The 23,076-nt window shown below is 35.9% G+C and overlaps 1 protein-coding gene across 1 annotated transcript in view; it reads left to right on the top strand.

The window, feature by feature from the left end:
- LOC145679133 (uncharacterized) overlaps window positions 1-20,052 on the top strand; it is a 31,598-nt gene extending 11,546 nt beyond the window's left edge. The window contains exons 3-4 of the mRNA XM_081749726.1: window positions 10,573-11,966; window positions 20,014-20,052. Of these exons, the coding sequence (XP_081605852.1) occupies window positions 10,573-11,966; window positions 20,014-20,052 (1,433 nt within the window). The remainder of the gene's footprint in view (window positions 1-10,572; window positions 11,967-20,013) is intronic.
- The last annotated feature ends 3,024 nt before the right edge of the window (window positions 20,053-23,076 follow it).

Raw genomic sequence — 23,076 nt, 5'->3', positions numbered from 1 at the left:
TGGAGGAATTATAACCCTGGATTGTGGCGAAGGTACGGAAAGAGGCGCGGAAAATGAGGTGGAGGAGGAAAAGGAGGAGGACTCAGCGGCGGAGGTGCTTGGCTGCGGTTCCATCTTTCTAAAATAAAATAAAGAAAAGTATTATTAGTACAACTTATTTTCACCAAAATGAAATCAATTATAATCAACACTAATAAAATTCTATTATTCTAATCACAAGCTCAATTACATTGTTTAACTTGGACAACTTATGTATAATTTTAAAGGGGGTTAACTTCACAAAGATTTGACCGACATGTAAGAAGTTATATCTGATTTCCGGTGTGGATTTTATGGTTCCAATTAGTGCTAAAAAATTTTTTCCAGGAGCAAAGTTTTAAAATCTGTGTGAGATATATATTTAATTTTCAGTTTTTTTTTGTTCTGAAAAAACCTATAAGAAAAATAACACACTTAAATCAAGTCTAGTGTTCCTGTGTAGCCTAACATAGTGATTAATGCTAATAATCACGCTATTGGTACAAACTGTCCCGGATTTAATTTCCGGTGGTGGTGGTAAAATACTAGTTTCATATAGCTATGCTACTAAACAAAACAATAAACTTAAAATCAATTCATTTTATGTAGGTACACGTCTCATATAGTCATGCTACTGAACGGGATAGCAAACTTAAAATCAATTCATTTTATGTATGTACACGTCTCATATAGTCATGCTACTGAACGGGATAGCAAACTTAAAATCAATTCACTTTATGTAGGTACACGTCTCATATACCCATACTATTGAACGGGATAGCAACAAACTCAAAATCAATTTAACTTAGGCAATAGCATACGTCCCAAAGTTTCCAATAATTGTTAGTTAATAGGTTCATGTTTCATATACCAATGCTGCTGAACGCCTTGATTAACTGAAATTAAGCTACTATTATTAAAATCTTACAGTATGTTCTTATATTTTAATAAACGCTGCTAACAAACACGAATTCAATTCCCGGTTGTATCCTAAAAGTTTCACGTTAAGGCTGACGCATTTTGTTAAAATGAATCACAATTTAATTTGTAATGGTTCAACATGTTCTAACCCCTTAATGCTTTTGCCTTTTGGTGCAAACAAAACCATAGTACCGTATTCACTAAGGCTACCATCTTTACTGCAAACATATTTCCGTTCTCAAGTACAAATTTCGCATGTCATAATTTTTTAATGTTATTGCCTTTCGTGCTAAGGCGTACAATTTTAATTTCCGGGCAAGCCTATTCGCATAAACAAAGTCACCTTAACAACGGCGTGCGGATTTAATTCCCGCGTAAACCTAATACTGTCGTGCAGGTTCAAATTTCGGGCAAGCCTACGCGCATAAACAAAGGCATCTTAACATTAAAAATGCCCATTTAATTTCCGCATAAATTTAACACTGGTACGTGGGTTCAAATTCCGAGCGGACATACGCGTATAAGCAAAGTCACCTTAACAGCGGTATTCGGGTTCAAATCCCAGGTGCGCTTACTCGTATAAGCAATTAGCCTTAAATGCCCTACAACAACAACAACACTGCAAAGGTTTGGAAATTAATTTTCAATAATAAGTATTATATTTAATCTCGGGTTTTATTCAATGTTACTCCAATCCAGTTAGCTATAAAATATTCTCCCACATTCAAATGTATTCTGCGATATTTAAATATATATCTTTCACGCCATTTCCCTCAAAATATGACGGACTAAACAAATTAAGTTATTATTTTATTTTTTCATTGTATATAAATCATATTTCCACCCGGACAAACTCAAACAAAGTAATTATTAAAAATAAAATACGTTCGCTTCATATAAGCATTGTCTCTAGTTCAAACCATGAGTCGGTCATAAATGAACAAACGAAATGTGTATCAGTTTTCTTATGCATCTCTATATCAATTTTTAAACTTATAAATATTCTTTCAACAAGAAACAAAAAATAAGATTGTGTATGTGTTTTCAATAACCATATTAAAACAGTAAAATTACATTTCTTCTTCTTCTATACTTATTTTTTTTTTCTTTCTTTCATCGAATAACCCCGTACTAATCATTATATATAATTCTCTTCAATCATTTGTTTTCATTACTTTAATACAAAATTACCTATAATAGAAAATTGTAGTTCTATGCCATCTGTCGGAAAAATTTTAAATTAACTTTAGTTTAGTTTAAGCCGTGTTGACGTATTTGTTATTAGTCCTGAATATATATATATTTATATTTTAAAGGTACAGTATGATATATATATATTTCTTTTTAGCCATTAAATACTACTGATAGCATTAAATAAGTACCCTTCTCGCAGTTGTGTTCTGTTAATAAAACATAATTTGTGAGGGCATAGTTGATTCTTGTTCTATCAGTAAACCACCATACGTTCATTATATTACAAATCCCTAAGGGGGACCCTTCAGTTGAACATAATTATCATCATTATGTTATTACCTATTCAGAAAAAACCCACAATTGTAGGAATTAACTAATGGGGAACTTTAACACATGTCAATGTATATGGTAAAACACATAATTCTCTTTTTGCTATAATACTGTTAAAATCTATGATCGCCTATAACTAATGGGTCCCGCCAGTTATAGCTACGTGATTTTCCTTTTGCTATAATATAATACTGTTAAAAAATCTAAGTAAGCCTGGGGGCCGCGCTGGCTCGGTGGTAAAGCGTTCACCTCTGGTTGGTCAAGTAAGTTTGTGGTGAACAAACACAGTGTGCGTGGGTTTCCTCCCACTTCCTATATACTTTTAAGAGTTTATTTTAGCTCCCATATTTAGTTCAAGTTTGTAGAAACAAACGAAAGAATAAATAATCACACTGTAAGTGTTCAGAGATTTTATAGAAATCGAACCAATAAAAAAAAAAACCGGCATAACCGTGGGGACTCAAAAATTTCTAAGTAATCTTATAACTGGGACCCGCCAATTATACGGTTATACTACACTAGGCATACATCATTTCCTTGTAATACAATACTGTTTAAATCTATGGGGCACCTATAACTAATGGGGGGGGAATGTCGCCCGCCAATTATACGGTTATACTACAATAGGACTACATAATTTCCTTGTAATACAATACTGTTTAAATCTAGAAGAACCCCTAACTAAGGGGTAGGGCCTCCGACAGTTATAGCTATGTGTTACAATACTCGTACGTAATTCTCTTTTGCTATAAGATAATACTGGTAAATCTAGGCAATCTATCTTGCAGGCAAAAGCCCCTCGTTGAGGGACATGGTAGAAATAGGAATACCCATACATAATTTCAATTCGCTTCCTTGTAATACAATACTCCTAAAATCTAGAGGAACCCATAACTAATGGGGGGAAGGGCCCCCCGTTACTTGTAAAATATACTACAAATAGTCATACATAATTCTCTTTTTTTTTGCTATAAGATAATACTGTTAAAATTTAGGCAATCTATTTGGCAGGCAAAGCCCCCTTCATTGAGGATCATGGTACAAATAGGAGTACATCATTTCATTTTGCTTCGCGGATACACAACAGGTTTTCAAGTCAAAAGACAGTGTTCAATAACCAATGTATTTAGGGGGTTCCGTAAAATTTTCTTTCTTGACATTAAAGCCAATGTACGCGTTATGTTGCTACCACCCACGCAAAATAACTAACATTCAGTAATATTTACTATTAAAACACAATAATGTTGGAAAAAAAGCGCTCCCCCCCAAGACTAAAACATTTCTTTCTGCAAATACTAGTCTTAGTTCAAACATTTGCGTTCCTAAAAAGATTATCAGTTGTATTACCAAAGCGTAGTAGTAGTATGCCATCTATTGGTAAATGAGCTTACTTAAACAGTTCAAGTCCCATCTGTACAACGTACATATATATATATATATATTAGGTATAACTGATTTAAAGTGATCGGTATAACAGTTAAAAATCGTAACAAATGAATCAAACATATTGTAATTAAGCATCCTATAATTAAGCAAATAAAACTCTACAAGTGTTCTGAGCTTGCTTCGCAAACGATCCAATAAATAACACCAATTTTAAAACGTTCACAATCTATTTTAACAATTAGTTTGCACCGCAAACGATCCAATACATAAGCAGAGTATGTATAACATACGATCCGTAAAAATATGAAGTGATTGAACAAAAAAAAAAAAAAAAAAAGCAAATGATCCAATAAAATATTTTAATAGTTCGCACCGTAGCTGGTCTTACGACTTTCTATAAGAAAGGAGAATATAAAAATAAGAAGCATAAAAGAATGCAATAATAATAATAATAATAATAATAACTTTAGTAATCGAAAATCGCAATTACATTTCAAGCGTTTTCAGTATATCGCAAAGCTTATCCTCTTGTCATGATTACAAAAAAAAAAAAAAAAAAAAAAAAATGGTCGTAGGTTTATTTCCCGGATAATGTTTCTCAGAAGCAAATCGTGTATTATTTACTTAATTATAATGAAGTGAATAATACATGACATTTAAAAAGTTCTCACCTTAAAAATCAGACTTCGCTCTGTTAAAATCACTGACGAAAAAGTTCAACACACACACACTATGGAACTGTGTAAAAACAATAATAACAACTTTATTTCAATACTATATATATATATAAGGATTTCATTATGTCCCTCCCCCAAGCAGCATATTTTCACCGGGTTTTCAACCCGATTTCATTAATTATAAATAAATAAATAAGGTCCCCTAACATCGTTTATTCATTGCCACAGCGAGAAATCTAAAAATTTCTTATTTTCAAGTTCGTCAACCGCTGGAGAAATCTCATTCAGACAGGGTATCGACATTTGGGACTTGTAGCTATGTACGGTTTTCATCTAATTAAGGAAAAATGCTTACATGTTCATCAGATATTAGATATTCTGCCAAAAATCAAATATTGCCACAAAAATACATCTTCTAAAGGGGAAGAAACATGAAATTTCTATCTGTCTTCTTCATCACTGCCGATAACTATCGCTGTAACAACCATCGTTAATGGAAAAATATTTTCAGTATGTTGCCAGACAGTTTCTCATGGTCAAGGAGAAAGTGTCTAAGGTTATTCCAGTACATGCGGAAATAAAATTAGAAAGTCCATTGACACTCTATGTATGTCACCACTCAATGTTCTATCGGGAGCAAGGTGAAAGCGTGTGAGACAACGACCCGGAAGTAATGGCATTCTAAGCTAGTCTTCTGTAAGAGACGGAAGAACAATTCACTCGCTCCGTATTTCAAACTTGGCTGTAAACACGGAGTTAACTATAAGGAATAAAAACGATGAATATTAACAAAATAAATAAAGCATTCAATCATACATACACAGACTTCGTATTTCCTATATATATATATATTTTTTTTTTCTCGCCAATTTACATGTGAGAATTGCAATAATTCTCAGTACAATACAATATACACCATTAGTGTTTGGGGGGTCCCGGGTTCAGTCTCCCGTACAATACAGCGTTCACCGCTGGTGCTTAGGGTCCCCGTACAATATAACGTTCATCTCTTGTGCTAAAAGTCACATATTCAATCCCCGTACAATACAGCGTTCACCGTTGGTGCTTAGGGTCCCCGTACAATATAACGTTCACCTCTGGTGCTAAAAGTCCCATATTCAATTCCCGTACAATACAGCGTTCATCTCTGGTGCTAAAAGTCCCATATTCAATTCCCGTACAATACAACATTCATCTTTTGTGCTAAAAGTCCCAATATTCAATTCCCGTACAATACAGCGTTCATCTCTGGTGCTAAAAGTCCCATATTCAATTCCCGTACAATACAACATTCATCTTTTGTGCTAAAAGTCCCATATTCAATTCCCGTACAATACAGCGTTCACCTCTGGTGCTAAAAGTCCCATATTCAATTCCCGTACAATACAGCGTTCACCAATGGTGCTAAAAGTCCCATATTCAGTCCCCGTACAATACAGCGTTCACCTCTGGTGCTAAAAGTCCCATATTCAATTCCCGTACAATACAGCGTTCACCAATGGTGCTAAAAGTCCCATATTCATTCCCCGTACAATGCAGCGTTCATCTCTTGTGCTAAGGGTCCCATATTCATTCCCCGTACAATGCAACGTTCATCTCTTGTGCTAAGGGTCCCATATTCATTCCCCGTACAATACAGTGTTCACCACTGTTGCTAAGGGTTCCGGGTTCGATTCCAGTGCGTATCACACATTATAAGTGTTCTCACCTTCTTATTTTTAACAATCATCATCTCCTTTAGCCTAACAGGTGGGACTCAAATATTTCATTTTCTTTTTTTATTCTATCACATATTGTTCAACATGTTATACATGTGAACGAATAAAATATTCTCTCAAAATGACGTATCAACAGATTTAATTCAAATTTCCATTATTTTTAAAAATACCCAGTATAAAGTCTCTAAAAAGAGGACACGACCTTTTACATGTCAGCACAACTAAAAACAGAAATATAACAACTTTCCAAATCCATGTCATCAACCCCTAATGACCTACCAATCCGTTTGACAACATCCATTAAGGAAACATGTTAAACATCATTATTACGTAAAGTACCGCTAACATTCCAGCTTTCGGGTGTAGAAGTACGTCAACCACTACTTACTATTGTTTTTATCTTTTTTATGTGAGGAAAAATCAAATTGTGACATCGCGATATCAAATGTATTTGATTAGGTAGCTTTGTCTTACCTAAACTTTAAACATCAGTAACCGTCGAAATTATTTCACTAACCGATCACTTACTGAACATTTCAAACACGTCAAACCAGTGGCATAACATGAAGGTTAACCTCTCCTCCGCAGTCCTTAGTTATGCGTCCGTACTTTCAAGGGCGGACTAAGGGCCGGGCGACTGCCCGGGGTGCCAGAGAAAGAGGGGCACCAAAACGAGCCTCAAAAAGTAAATTTTACAATGTGCTTTCTACTGACGTTTTTGGTTTATATTCTTGTAAAGTAGTGGCAATTATATGATCTTTTTACATTTCACTATGGAAGAAGAGAGTTTCATAGTACTAAGGGGGCTGTATCGAAAAATTGAGAGATGGCATGTAGAATAAAGAGTGCCGGGAATTAAGTATTGTTTGTTTGTTTGCTTGAGTTTAGCGTTCCACGGTTATGCCTTAATGGGCAAGGGAGATGTGGATACTAATTATAGTGGAATCCGAACCACTTTTATCGTTCAACAGTAATCCACCGGGAATTGGACCAGGCACCACAGAGGGCAGGCGTGCTAGCCACTAGACCAGAGGGGGTGGAGTTGGTATTGTTTATAGCGGGCCATATTCTTTGTGAAGTTTTCCTAGGTAATGGATTTCTTTTTGAAAATGGGTTTAAAACAGGGGCGTCATTTAGGGAGGGCATGGAGGGGCATTTGCCCCCCCTGAGTTTGAGATGTATATAGATTTTATCATTAGAATAGTAGTAAATCAGTGAAAAACGCGAAATTTTACTTATATCAAGAGGTCTTGCCCCCCCCCCAAAGCAAAATCTGAAATGACGCTCCTGGTTTAAACTATTAAAAACACTATGATAAAATGTAAAATATAGGCTACTACTAGGGGAAGGGCGCCAAAAAGTCACTTGGCCCGTGTGAAAATTTGGCCTGCTCCGCCCCGGCGTACTTTCTGTATATTTTTTGGCCTTGCAGCTTGTGCGGTCCCCACGCCACATTGTTGGGGGGGCGCTATTTACGCCTAGCTTTCGAACGTAATTCAATAACTGTTTAAGAAATTCTACCATCAGCGTGGAAACGGGAATATATTTTTCTAATAGTCCCATAGAACTTTCACTCAGAACGCCAGATGCAATTTTTCAGAGTGGGCTCTGGCTCATATTCAGGAATAATAATAATAATAATAATAATAATAATAATAATAATAATAATAATAATAATAATAATAATAATAATAATAATAATAATAATAATAATAAATATGAATGTCTTTGGAGAGCCGAAATTATGTGACACGAATCATTATAGATAGAGCTTTAAGATGAGTGGTCATAGGGGAGGAAAAACAGGATTTTTCTCTCTCTGACTCTCTAACGTAAAGATTATGTGCTGAAGGTAAGAAGCATCATCATTCTACAATAGGTTGCTTTTACGTAGAATATCTATTACTTGAGCTCTCCTCCTTCGGGCAACTTTGCTTATGTAGTAAATTCAAAACAATTTCAATTTAAGACAAATATTTATAGAGAAAATTAAACATTTAATAGGGAAATCTGTTATCAAAATATCCAAACTTTGTTTTTTGTTTTTTTTTTTTTTTTTTTTTTTTTGGTATCGTCATGAGTTTTACACATGTTACATTTTGATTCTTTCCCAAATAAAAAATAAATAAAATAACCTTAGTGATAAAAATGACAACAGTACTTCCACGGGATTCGAACCGTCTACCTTCGGTATACAAACTCGTTGCTTTATCTAACTGAGCTATTTGCTTTCTTACGTAAGCTGAACCTGTTCTACAGTAAAGACGATTTTTCATTACGATTGGGCTAACAATTCGTCTTTTTCCATAGGTAATTTCCACTATTTGCACTATCTATACGTTAATACTTAGCATAGATTCATATATTTGGAGTTCGCTGATAATGCATATAATAAGATATACTAGAAATATTTCGTTAAAATTTTCGTTTGTAGATCTAATCCACGCTTCTCTCAATGACATAGATGTCGCTGCTTCGTGTTGAACTGCAGAATTCCCTCGCGTTCTTGAAAATTTCCCACTTTAGCAGAGTTGGTAATTCTCGAGATTTCTGTCGATTTAATGTTTTTTGCTTCTAATTTCTTTATTTTAAGCTAATATCTAACACAAATATTAAAAACGGGTTTGTTATTAACCTGTCCTGCTGGGGAAACCTTCCGAAATTTCGAACATATAAAGAAAACGGAGATATTTTCAAAAAACTTCAAAATAAAGAGACGCGTCATTTATTTTGCTCATAGTAGTACGTTAACAGTAACCCCCATGCCCAGTTCCAAGACCGGGCTGAGAAAGGGGGAAAGACCCAAGCTCAAATGCGTAGCTACCTGTCAAACGGTCTTGTTTGAATTGACAACACCAGGGCTTGAGGTAATTACAACATCGCCTTGTGCAATTGAAAAAGATTATTTTGTGGAAGCTTCAGAAAAGAATTGAGAAAAACACTCATAAACGCTTCGTGTGGATTATTGTACTGTGTGGGGCAGAAACATGGACATTATATAAAAATGATAAAACGAGATTGGAAGCTTTCGAAATGTGAGAGTGAAGAAAAATTGAGAGAATTAGTTGGGTCTATCAGAAAACGAACGAGAGCGTTAGAAATGGTAGGGGAGAAAAGAACAATTTTAGATATTGTTAAAAAGAAAGAAAATAAGAAACTGGTTGGGACTTTGCCTGGGGGAGAAGCTGAACTCCCACCAGGCGCCTCCCCAGGTGGCGGATTGGGGAAGGCCTGCTAGATATAGCAGGTACCGAAAAATTCGGGGCGGACCAAATCAGCACTGCTGCCTTGCAGTTGGTAGGAGGACCTACAAAGGCTAAGGGAAGATGACCCTGACAGAAAACTCCTGGTCCTCCAGGTTGGGGGTTGGGCGCAGGGCTAACAACCTTGTCTCGGAAAAACAAGATGTTCAGAAAACTACACCATTGCCTCGGATAGGACAGAAGAATGGAGACGACGGGAGAAAGAAAACAGACCTGATACTGGCAACCTGGAATGTACAAACAATGTTACTACCTGGAAAAATGGAAGAAATAGCAAACGAAGTCACAGAGCACAAAATAGACATCACCGCAATTCAAGAGATAAGATGGCACAACCATGGAAGAATAGATAAGAAAAACTACACAGTCTACTTCAGTGGCACACCCACAAGAACAGGACAATATGGTACGGCTTCATAATACGGAAAGAAATAAGAAAAAGCGTATTGCAATTCAATCCAGTAAATGAACGCATATGCACATTAAGGATCAAAGGAAAATTCAGAAATATAACCTTAATATCAGTACACGCTCCAAAAGAAGAAAAAGGTGAAAAAGAAAAAGAAGAATTTTATGATTTACTGGAGAGAACATGTGACAAGATAGCCAAATACGACATGGTGATAATTCTAGGAGACCTCAATGCGAAAATAGGAAATAAAGACACGGTTGACAAAGTTACTGGAAAATATTCACTCCAAGACGAAAGTAACCAAAATGGAAACCTACTAAAAGAATTTGCAATACGAAACAGAATGACCATAAAAAGCACCTATATCCCGCACAAGAGAATACACCTTGGAACATGGAAATCGCCAGATAACAATACTATAGACCAGATAGATCACGTCATCACCAACCAAAGACATGCTACATCGATAACGGACGTAAGATCACACAGAGGATATAACTGCGACTCTGATCACTTTCTAGTTAAAGTCAAACTCAAAGAAAAAATAAGCAAGATGCAAAACACTCAAAAGAAAGTAAGAAAAAAGTGGAACGTAGATAAATTTGAAACAAAAGAGGACATACAAGCTTATGAAAAAGAAATAAACAAAATAGTGCAAAATTGGGAAACAAACGAGAGAACAACAATAGAAGAAAAATGGGAAAGGGTAGAGTCGGCGCTGAAAGAAGCAGCAGATAATACAATCGGACAGAAACACAAGGAAGAGACTAGAGACTGGTATGACGAAGAATGTAAGGATATAATAGACAGAAAGAATAAAGCAAGACAAAAACTGCTACAGAGAGAAACACGAGGCAACTATGAAAAGTACAGAGAGCTAAGAAAAGAAGCTAATAAAATGTGCAGAAGAAAGAAGAGGGAAAAGATGAAACGTGAAATACAAGAAATAGAAGCATTGAGCACACAAAATGAAGCAAGAAAGTGTTATGCAGCAATAAAGAGAATAAACAAAGACTACTTACCAAGAAACATAGGATTCAGGGATAAAAGTGGAGAACTGATAGGAGATGAACAGAAGATACTACAGAGATGGGTAGAATATTTTCAAACACAATATGGTGAAATTGATGAACAGAACAGCTCCAGTGAGGAAGGAACTCAACAAGAGACAGATAATACAGACATTGATGACAATGAGAATAAACCTACAAAAGAAGAAGTGGATAAAGCCATCAGAAAACTACGAAACATCAGATCACCAGGTGAAGACGAAATAGTGGCGGAAATGCTAAAACACTCCGGAACCCGAATGAAAGAAGAAATACATAGGCTGATAGAACAAATATGGGAAGAAGAAAGGCTACTAGAAAAATGGAAAACAGGAATAATCATACCATTACACAAAAAAGGAGATAAAACTAAATGCTCCAATTACAGAGGAATCATGCTGTTAAACACAACCTATAAAGTTCTGACAGGGATAATCAATGAAAGAATAAAGAAACACACTGAGAGGATACTAGGAGAATATCAATGCGGGTTCAGAGCTAATAAAAGCACAACAGACCAATTATTCACATTGCAGCATATCATTGAAAAACACTATGAACACGGAGTAAAATTGCATGTCCTATTTGTAGGTTATGAGAAAGCATTTGACAGCGTGAACAGAAAGCAACTAATAAAAGCCATGAAGAAATTCAAGATACCTGGGAAACTGATAAAACTCACACACATGACATTAGAGGAAACCTCAGCAAAAGTAAAAATAGAAGACAGTCTAAGCGAAGAATTGAAGTACTATAAAGGAGTGAAACAGGATGACAGCTTATCCACAACATTGTTCATAATAGCACTGCACGCCGCGATCTGCAATATATATAAAGGAGGAACAATATTCACGAAAACCACACAAATATGCGCCTATGCCGATGATATAGCCATAGTAACACGCACAGAGAGAGACATGAGGAAAACATACATACAGCTAGAGAAAGAGGTTAACAAAATAGGACTGCGAACTAATATAAAGAAAACAAAGTACATGGTAATAACAGCGTACGCAACAGAAAGAAATCAAAAATCAATCATAATAGAAGGTAAAGAATTTGAAAAAGTAGACAAGTTTAAATATTTAGGCTTAACAATAACAGATAAAAACTCCATAAAAGATACAGTAAAGGAAAGAATACAACTAGGCAACAAAGCATATTGCGCAAACATGAAGTTACTAAAAAGTAAAAACACAAGTAGGGGAACTAAAATGAGAATATACAAAACGTTAATAAGACCAGTAGTAACATACGGCTCCGAAACATGGCCACTGGCAAAAGAAATCGAGAAAAAACTCAGAACTTTCGAAAGGAGAATAGTTAGGCAAATTTACGGACCAATTAAAGAACAAGAAACCTGGCGAATCAGAACTAACGAAGAGATCAACGACATAATAGAGAATCAGGATATAGTCAGGTTCATAAAATCGAATCGGCTAAGGTGGCTAGGACATGTAATAAGAATGGACAGCGACAGAATGCCATACAAAATCATGAAAGAAAGACTCTACTCCAGCAAAAGGAAAGGAAGGCCAAAAACCAGGTGGCTGGACGGGGTGGAAAGTGATTTGGAAAAATTGAAGGTTCGAGGATGGAAAGAAAATGCAAAGATCGGGAAGAGTGGAGGCAAATAGTGGAAGAGGCCAAAGCCCACCCAGGGCTGTAGCGCCAAGTGGTAAGGGTAAGGGTTGGGACTTTGGCTAAGAAGGAACTGTATCATGAGGGACGTGCTAGAGGGTATAGTGGCAGGAAAGAAAGGGAGACTACAATTAAAGGACGATATCAAAACAGGAAAATCGTACGTGAAAACGAAAAGGTTAGCGGAAGACCATGGAGCATAACGCTCCTCAGTTGCAACAAGTGACCCACCAAAAACGGCAGAATTTCTGTGATGATGATTTTGTACTTAACACTTCCTCATAGAGCGTGAGTTGACAGGGTGATGGACATAGGTGGGGATGATGGTTGAGATTCCGTACCAGAGGAGGTGAGGTGCCAGCGTGCTTAGTTACTAACTTCCTAAACGAGTAATTAACATAGATCATTGGAGCTGGGAGTGTGCGTGATATCTTACCACGATACCTTTGATGGTTGTGAGATAGGCTATTGTTGCTGCGCCTACCAGAGGCTTCCCAAATGATATTATCTGTCTAGAGCAGATGGACTATAGCACTAATTGATACTGGCAATATACAGTGTATCTTTTGCACTGTAGACAGGTATTGCATTAACACTTTGTTACTCCTACTGAGGAAGAGGAGCCTTCGAAATACCTCCCAAATGCCCGAGTAATGTGTAGCCTTGGGTTCGGGAGGTGAAGCTTGGGCGTATGCACAGTTAAAGGACAAGTAGGTAGGTAGGGCTTGGATTCGAGTTCACCTTCGGGCTAGCCTGGGATTATTCCTGGTTTGGGTTGAACTCTGTCGGACTGTGGTCATACCATAGGATTCGTTAACTTGGACATTCCGTACTTCAAGCGAAAGATGAACTTGTCTTATAAACGCTAGGGTGCCATCACTGCATATGATGGTAGGCTTCTACTAGCTAGGAAATCTCCCTCTACCAGTAGATAGAACTCGAAGACACCAAGCGCTGTCGAAAGTCTAGTGGTTCGAACACTAGGGCTGTCGAATAGATTGATTTAATCCATTATCCCTCTTCGGCGTGTTTAGTGTCTACGGCTCCAGGAGATAGGAGCAGGAGTATTTCTAAGTACCCAGCACTGTTACAGTGGTGTGCACTCACAGTCCGGCCATAAGTAGAAAAGTGGCCCAAGTAGTAGGGTTCACACCCATCCTAGAACGGGTAAACGAGTACTTCTATTATCTGGTGATTAACAGTAAAACTACTTCAGAAAACATTTGTTCATTTTGTTTGCGTATAAGATTCTTTTTGGCCACCCTGGATTTTCGAGGTCATATAATTGATTTTCTTCAGAAATAGTTACACATGAGAAATTGACCCTCAAGATTGTCATTTTGTTCAACGCCATGTAATCTATAAATTGATACACGTCTTATTGTTACATGACATCATAGTTAAACAAAACATAAATGTTAAAGGTAATCATAATTTTAACTATGTCAGAATGAAAAAGCTTGATTAGCTTGATTGAGAATTAGTTTCATATTAATAGGTAGTGATGAGCAAATGCAAGACCAAGACCAAGACCGAGGTAGTTTTGGTCTTGCACTGGAACCCTTGGTCTTGGTCTTGGTCTTGCACACCCAGTCTTGGTCTTGGTCTTGGTCTTGCATGCAAGAGTCTTGCAAGTCTTGCATTTAAGAAATCTCAAGCTTTCCATAGGTAAATTTTACTATGGATATAAGGGATAATAAACTATACAATGCGCCAATAGTAACGGAAATTAATTTAGTTTAACTTCGCGTAAGTATGATGATAGTGTACAACATAGGTGATGACCTTTATTTTTTTTAATGGGTGTTCACGCTTCACTACTTATAAGATATGCCTAAATCACAACGTTTCGTAATTTTTCTATATTTTTTAACAGATCCAACACTCCACTGGTTCCCAAACTGGGGAGGCCACCCCTGAGATGCATGAAAGTAAATCAAGACGGCACAGATTATTGAAATACCATGAACTGCGAAATTATTTTTACACTCTAAAGGCGTCACATCTTTCTTTTCAACCACGATTAGCTAATCCTTGAATTAAACAACTTCCAATTAAATGTTGAGATTTCGTTTTACTTATTCCAATATGTACTGTATGGAGCAGAAACATTGACATTACGCAAAAGCGATGAAAATATTGCAGGCTTTCGAAACCTGGGCATGGATAAAAAAGGAGAGAATTAGCTGTGTTGAACGGAAAACGAATGAGGTGTTAGATATATTAGCAGTAGGGGAAAAGAAGAAGAATTTTAGATATTGTTAAGAGGAGGAAGAGGAACTGGTTAGGATATTGGCTGAGGAGGTACTGTATTATGAGGGACGTGCTAGAGGATATTGTGGAAGGAAAGAGGGGGAGGGAGCGAAGGAGACTAGTTGAAAGAAGGTATTAAAACAGAAAATTGCTACGTCTAGACGAAGAAACTAGCTGAGGACCGTCGAACCTTCTCAGTTGCAGCAAGTAACCTATCAATAATGGAAGAATAGCTATTATGATGATGATCATATATTTAACAATATTGGCCAAAATAAAAAAAGAGAGAAAATTAAAATAATAATTATTATAATCAAACCTCTTAATATTTTAGAATAATTTGAGTGAAAACTGAAAAAGACTCAACTGTCTATATCTTTTGTGTAAACTCAATTTATATAAATACTTTTAACCTGTATTAGAAATACAAAATAACGGCATCAAACTCTAAGTTATTTGAAGTCTTACTTGTGAATATGGATCACTAGCCTCAATTACCCACTTCGTTGAGTTAAACTAATAATAATAAAAATAAATAATAATAATAATAATAATAATAATAATAAATTTCGTTAGTCAGTCACTTTTTACTATTAGTAAAGTGCTCTCTCATATCGGTCATTTTCGATTATTTTTATATTTCTCTCCTCTCCTCCTCCCCAAGTTGCGGAGCTGTATTTGGATTTAAATAGCATCAGAGTGTCACTGTTTATCTCAGCGACCCCCAAAACTATAGATTCCATTTTAATATCGGTCATTTTCGATCATTTTAAAATATATTTCCCCTCCTCCCCTAAACTGCACTGTCAAAATGATATGACAGAAAATATCTCAGGTCCGATCCTCATCTATGTTGAAAATGAGATCGATTTCGATCGAGTGGTTCAAGAGTTATTAAATTTTATTTATTTTTGTACATTTTTTATCCCCTCCCCTCCTCAAGTTCTACCGTCAAAGTGATTTGATAAAAACCACCCAAGTCCGAACATCGTCTATGTTGAAAATTTGATTGAGATCGATCAGGTGGTTCAAGAGTGATGAAGTCACAAAGACAGTCACAAAGACGGTTGCGCCGTCAAAGTAAAATGATAAAAATCACTCCAGGTCTGAACTTCATATATGTTGAAAATTTAATCGAGATCGGTCGGGTGGTTCAAGAGATTAGGAGTCACAAAAATAGTCACTTTCAATTTTATAATATAGATAGTATAATGTTATATCCAGGCCCGAAACAAGCCACAGAAGTTTGAGGGGTCGCGGCACAAATATGTTAGAGGGCAAGTCATTAAAAATTTCCTTAAAAATGTCTTAATTGTGATTTTTGTACTGATGTCTGGAGGGGTCACGAAAAGTTTAGGGGGTCCAGGCTCCCCTAGCCTCCCTCTGGTTGCGGGTCTGGTTATATCGTTCAATCCTCGATATGCCGTATACCTAAGGAGGCTAAAAGTTATATTGACAAACAATTATTCAACGTATAAGCATCCTCCCATGAAATCAAACTTGAGGTCACATGCACTAAGTTTTTGTCAATGCCATGAAAATGTTATTTTGACATTAATTTTGTGAGCACACATTAAAAAATTTCAACGGGTGCTTGAGTCTCGGAGCCAAAGTCATACCCATGTAGTCAGCACCTATGGTGTACGGTATTACCGATGTTCATTACTACATTTCTCTTTAGTTTTGGAAGAAGAACACCACTAATATGCTTTGAAATGAAAAGAAGTATCTAGTTTAACCTCCCACGATTATTCGCCAAGGCTAAGATAGACGGTAATGATGAGAAATGACTGAAATGGTAGAATGAAGAAAGTGGGAAGAAACGGAAAAACGCCGAGAAAATCCACGTACACAGTGTTTGTCCACCAAAAAAGCTCACATGGCGCAAGATGACACCTGTGTGGCTTGAAAACGAGACCAATATCTACAGAAAGCGCGAACAACCAATTCAGGAAACGACATACTGTAGCTATATGCTACAGGGGCAGATCGACTCAAACAAATTGCATAAATTACTGGGAACACATCTACTCCAGCAGCACTTTTACTGAAGAAAAGAAATTCATCTCCTTCTTTTTTACATTCTTTTAAAAAATTCAAGTAGTGCGTTACTTATGCAAGACTCCTGGTCTTGGTCTTGGTCTTGCAGGTATGGTCTTGGTCTTGGTCTTGCACCGGGATTCCTGGTCTTGGTCTTGGTCTTGGTCTTGCATGCAAGACTCTTGCAAAAACTGCAAGACCAAGACTCTTGCGCTCATCACTATTAATAGGTGACGTATTTATTGTACAGCATCAATTTTTAGGTTTCTAAAAATCATTTATCTCGAGTTTCTAGAGTCCTACGCATGAGGATTTACACTGAGCCATGTCATTTTATTCGGCATTTATTCCAAAGTTGGTCGCCCGCCTGGTATTCGACAAAAAACTTAACAGCTACGAAAATTTAAAAATAATCAATTTTAGGACTGCTTTAAAAGGGTAAGGTAGAGTAGAGTAACGTACAGATAAGTAGGGTAGGGTAAGGTAGGGTTGAATAAGTTTGGACCCATATTTTTTTAAAAAATTAAAGTAGTGTAATTTCTGGTCTCTGCTTGTGGATACCAACTGGAGCGTCCCTTTACACCTGCAACTATGTTCAGAATACAAATGCCAGTTACTTTCCACAAACTAACCGAGGTCCGGTAACCTTGCACGAAGTAGTTAGTTCCCTCCACTTGCCAAATAGTTTCATGTTTATAACCGCTTACAAAGAAAACATAAACTCAACTTCCGCTTTCCTTACGTATTATTCAGCACAAAAACGAGCAAATTATCAATTTCTTCAGAGTAAATTTATAAAATTTTGCTAGGAACGAATGACCAACTTTGGCATTTAACCTTTTATTCCATTCAGTGAGATCTATTCATTGACATACGTATCATTTTTGGACAGTTTTTTTTTTTTTTTCGATGAACATTAATAGTATTTATTAAAACTTTTCCAAGAGCTGAAAACTTTTCCAAGGAACGCATAAACGATAACTGTATCACTATTATCACCACACATATGCTACTGAGAGGCTCGACTTTTACGAGAGTACGTTCCTTTGCTCTGAGTTAGGCTTAAATGTCCTTACGAGACCAAACATAAACACCCTTATTACTCCTGATATATTTATTGTAACCAATTTCCATATTCCACATATGAGTCTACGTTACTACTAGTGATCCAACTAATCCACACCTAACTATCTTTACATAATTACAGATAGAGATTCCACAACTAGAGAGAAGATAAGAGGTTTCTAGATTGCCTAATCCACCTTCATCTGATTCTAATCCAACATAATTTGCTGGTACATAATACAGGGGTGCCGACAAGGGGGGGCTATGACGCAAACTGCGTCATTGAAATATTTGGGGGGGTTAAAAATCTATAAATAAATACGTTTGAGGGGGTGTAAAAATTAATCGAAAAGATTTTTTTCATGGAAGAACACCTACGAATAGACAGTTGAGGGGGGTGCGTCATGGACATGAGGGGGAGTGGGCACCACTGCATAATATAACAATTATTCAGTGTAAAGAATCTGCAATTATTCTTTAATATATAGTGCCCATAGCCTTGTAGCCTCATTCCCAACAGTATTGTGGAATTAACGAATAATTCAAGTAAAAGAAGAAAAAGAAGAAAATGTAAAAAAGAGTTTTTAAATATGGCAAACTAAAAACAGAAAATAAATTGTATTTTAAAAAGAGAACAGCGAGTTTAAATATTCGTATATTATTTCTTTTATAATCAATTTATAAATTCAAACCACGTATTTGTGTCGCACTCGCAGCTTAGGCGAAACAAGTTCTACAGCTTTGATCCACTCCACTTCATAAAGAGCGCGACTAACATAAGATGGACTCTCATACACGGCGCTGGAAATGAAGTGTGAATTTTACAAACAACTATTCGTGTTCCTTTCAAAAAAAGCTCAAAATAAGTTACATCAACACAACATTTTAAAAAATATACAAGGAGTGGATTTATTTTCTCCTTTTTATACAAAGGGATTAGTGCAGATTTTTAAAATTGTTTTTAGTATCTTTGAATGAATTTAGCAATGATTTCACCGGCACACTTGATGTAACCCATACAAAGAGTTAAATGATGCTCTTAAGTGTATTTTTAGTAATCATCATAACATTTGAAGCAGTAGAAAATCTGCATTTTTATTCAGTTGAATGTTTCCCTGATGTCAAAATTAAATAAGCGGATATTGTACGAAATCAGAACGAAATAAACGATGAAATGCAAATATAATTATTGATAAGAAACTGTATTTGTTTCAAACTTCATTTCCATACGTTAGAATGTTCTGAATTTAATATCAGACCTAATTTTGCCTATTATATTATATCTTCTTTGTTGTTAAGGTACAACATACTTTTGGTTGCTTTTATGCCTTATTTTAGAAATATTATTTATGACACTATGTAGAGATCATGCAGCTAGTGGCCTAACCATATTTACTTAAAATATTTTGTATAAAATCTCAATGATGGAAGCCTAAGAAAGAGGAGGAAAAGAAGAGAAAGAAAACATTCAAATTGCATTCCAGTCTCGGAGCGAAGGGATTGTGGTTATGAAAGCACAAAGTTAGGTGTTAACCTTATAAGGATGACCACAAACAGAATGAGAATTACCTGAAAGATGGGGATTTCTCACTCAAGCACATTTTGATCGCCCAAAGAAACTAACTTAAGCAGCCACGTCGGAAACTTAAGCATCACTATCACCAAACCATATTTAGATCTAAAAAGTATGTCAAATTCCACTGTATTCAGAAATGAGAAAAATAAACTCAAAGAATTAATTTGGGGAGAGTCTTATGAATAGAAGAAAATATTTCGACAGAGGATGCATGCAAAAAATACTAGATAATGTATATATCAGTGAATACTGTTTACGAAACATAAACTTTAAAGTATTCAGTCATAACATAAGAAATAGCAAGATTTTAGTTCCTCTGAATTGGAAATGTGACTCACATTTTAGACTTGCTGTATTAAGCAAGTGAATGTTTTATGAGATCTGACTGATAGTTTTAAGCAATGACGTTTTGAAACATTAAGCTAAAATGTAATTTTAAGACTGCTGTTCTTAGCTTTTCGTTGTTTTAGATAGATAATTCTGACAAGGAATCATTTCTGCTTAACTGACTTCTATCTACATTGTGTTTTATATTACTACTCATCTATTTACTGTTTTTATTTATTATTATTACTATTATTATCATTAGTATTATTATTCCATTTCAATGTAGTCTATTGGGACTACATTCAAGATTATTATTATTAATTTGTATTCATAGTTATTACATTATACGCATTCATTTCTTCAATCTTCGCTGTCACCCACAGCTCTTCTCCTATGGGAAAGGAAAGAGATGTTCGAATGATAAGAATGACGGGGAATTGGAATATGTGGATGAATTGAGATTTTAAACAACATAATCAATCGGAAAATCATTACTCCTTACATAATACGTGTGCAAAATTTCAATCTTGTATCTTGAAAACAAAGGGCGGAAAAAATTGTTGAAAGTCTGAATTTAGTCTCTGTCTGTCTGTCTCTCTCTCTCTCTCTCTCTCTCTCTCTATCTATCTATCTATCTATCTCTATCTAACTATCTATCTATCTATATAATAAAAATTTACTGCGTCATTACTACTTGGCTTAGAGTTAAAATTCAAACGTTATTTTCTTCAGTATAACGAGCCCTTTCCAACGGTACTACTCACATGTCAGTATCATTTACCTGAACAGGAAAAATAGAGGGAAAACCAGAAATTTTTCTGAAAAAAAAAATCCCTTCCTTGGAACACTTGCCCGGCCCAGGTTTTAGGTAGAGATCTCAGAAAGAATTGAGGAATACCAAAAGGTACACACAATCAGTATGCAAAGTTCCAATCTGATATCGTGAAAACTAAAGGTGTGAAAATTTTTAAAATTTGCCTTATGAAAAAATAATGTCACGCCCCTCCGCACCCACTTGGCGCCGCCAAGTTGACCATCCAGTTCCAAAACGCATTTGGGTGTTCTTTGGTCCATGTTTCACTTGACTAATAAAAAAAAAACGGCTTAAATACCTGTTATATATCCTAAATAAGCAGTCAAAGACGATACTACGCCATGGTAACAGAAGTTACCAAAAATCCAAAAAGGTTTAAAGAAAACGAGAATAAAGACGTTATTTGATATGAACCAAAGTTGTAAATTTAGATAACGAAAATATCTCTATTGAGAAAGTTAAAAATATCAATTCTAAATTAAACATACTACATTTTCTTTCTTCTCCTTCTTTTTTCCCAAATATTTTTTTTTTAATGAAACATATTTACCGTATTGATAATAAAGTATCGGATTTCCAAGATTCCCGTTACTATAACAATTAATCAAAACTCTCAAAGGAGTTTCTTTACAGTGTTTTGATAAGCCTGAAACTGGATTTTCTAGTTTCGTGTCTCTAATATGCTCTTTATGTTTTTAGCGTGCTATATAATCTATTCTTGAATTTTCTTTTTGTGTTATTAATGTGGATTTTACCACAATTATAGGATACTTGGTACACTGTGCATCAGTGTAGCATCATTAAAACAGTTTTTATAATTGTCAAGTGTTTATATATATATATATATTTCTATCAGATTTTCAGCCATCGTTAATATTACAGTAGAACTTGTTTATGTTGGCCACCGTAGGTTCCATTGAAAAATAGCTGACCAAGTACAAAAAAACAAAACAAAACAAAAAAGTAAAACCATTAGAAATTCCCATAAGCAGTTCTAATACAGCTACTAATTATTATCTACGTGTTAATTTGTATTTTACAAATAATGCATAATAAAAGATATCTCTTCAATACATAAACATCTATGTAATTCGCGCACTATGTTTTAAATGTTATGATTTCAACTTAGTAATCAACTACAAAATGCACAATGGCGCGTTTTTACATTTTTCCTCTCCTCCGCCTATGACGATAGATGTATAAGGTCATCAGTGCCAGGAAATAATCTAAAGATTCATATAGGATCGCCTCCAGGGGTAAAAATGGATCTGAAAAGGTAGGGGAACGCATGATATCACGCTGTTCCCCGTGCCTATCTCTGTCCATTGTAATTTTTAGGAAGTTGGAGGGCGACATAGATATTTACTTTGAAGTGGGGGAACGCCGTACCTCTGCGTTCGCCTCACTTTTACCCCTGCTCGCCTCTCTAAGCAGCGAAACAACAAAAGCGGTCCTGTTGTGCAAGCGAAAACTACTACATTCACCCTACTGATAGATGTTGATCAGTAAGCAACGCAGAAAATACTGTACCCTGTTGTCTTTTTTTTTCTTTTTAAGACTTTGCAACATGAATCAAATCGTCATTTTTTAAAAAATCCCGCAAGCTCCCTAGAACGAAAAAAACTCGAGGACGTGATGAAACCCAACGATATCCAAATCCAGCTAGACTGAATTACAAGATCGTTATAAATTGTATAGAAGAAAAGAAAATCTTAGGTGAAAAAACATGAAATAAACCTGTTAAACATTGAGTAAATGCTGTGTGTGTGTTTACGTGTAACCAGTATATGCTTAAACCAATGAAGGGTGATAATATTTTCCGCAAAATTGGAAACTCATTACTAATTTTCGCAGTAGCATTTACTATTGCCCACGCAAGATTAGTGGTCTTCACGGGCCCCAATTTTTAGCCCGATCCCGGCCCGGCCCAGCCCTCTGAATTTACAATGTGAGGCCCGACCCGAGCTCGAAATATGTTCTAACATTTAGACCCGAGCCCAACCCAAGTTCGTGTGATAATCAAATGAGCCCGAAATAAGCCCGAATTAAAGAAACTTAATAATTAACCCAAAACTGTATTTTTATTTATATCAATTAGAGGTTTAATTTTGCAAGTGTGCTTTAAAAGTTCTCCAGAAAGAACGGTGCAATATATCGTTGTACAGTATATTTACAAAGTTAAACTCGAAAAAGCCCGAGAAATATGGTTGTATGTTTAAAAATTTACAGCCCGAACCCAGCCCGTGCTCGAAGTGACATATGCTTTGTGGGCCCGAGCCCGTGCAGACCTCTACACACGATAACAAAAATTTCTCGATTCTCGTCTGCAACATTCACCCAAGTCTTAGATTTCAAAAACTGTTTTAGGGTAACATGATTCATTGTATAAAAA

The sequence above is a fragment of the Thermobia domestica genome, chromosome 2, assembly GCF_964235325.1.
Source record: "Thermobia domestica chromosome 2, izTheDome1.hap1.1, whole genome shotgun sequence".
Taxonomy (NCBI): domain Eukaryota; kingdom Metazoa; phylum Arthropoda; class Insecta; order Zygentoma; family Lepismatidae; genus Thermobia; species Thermobia domestica.
This window is presented reverse-complemented; position numbering and strand designations above follow the sequence as displayed.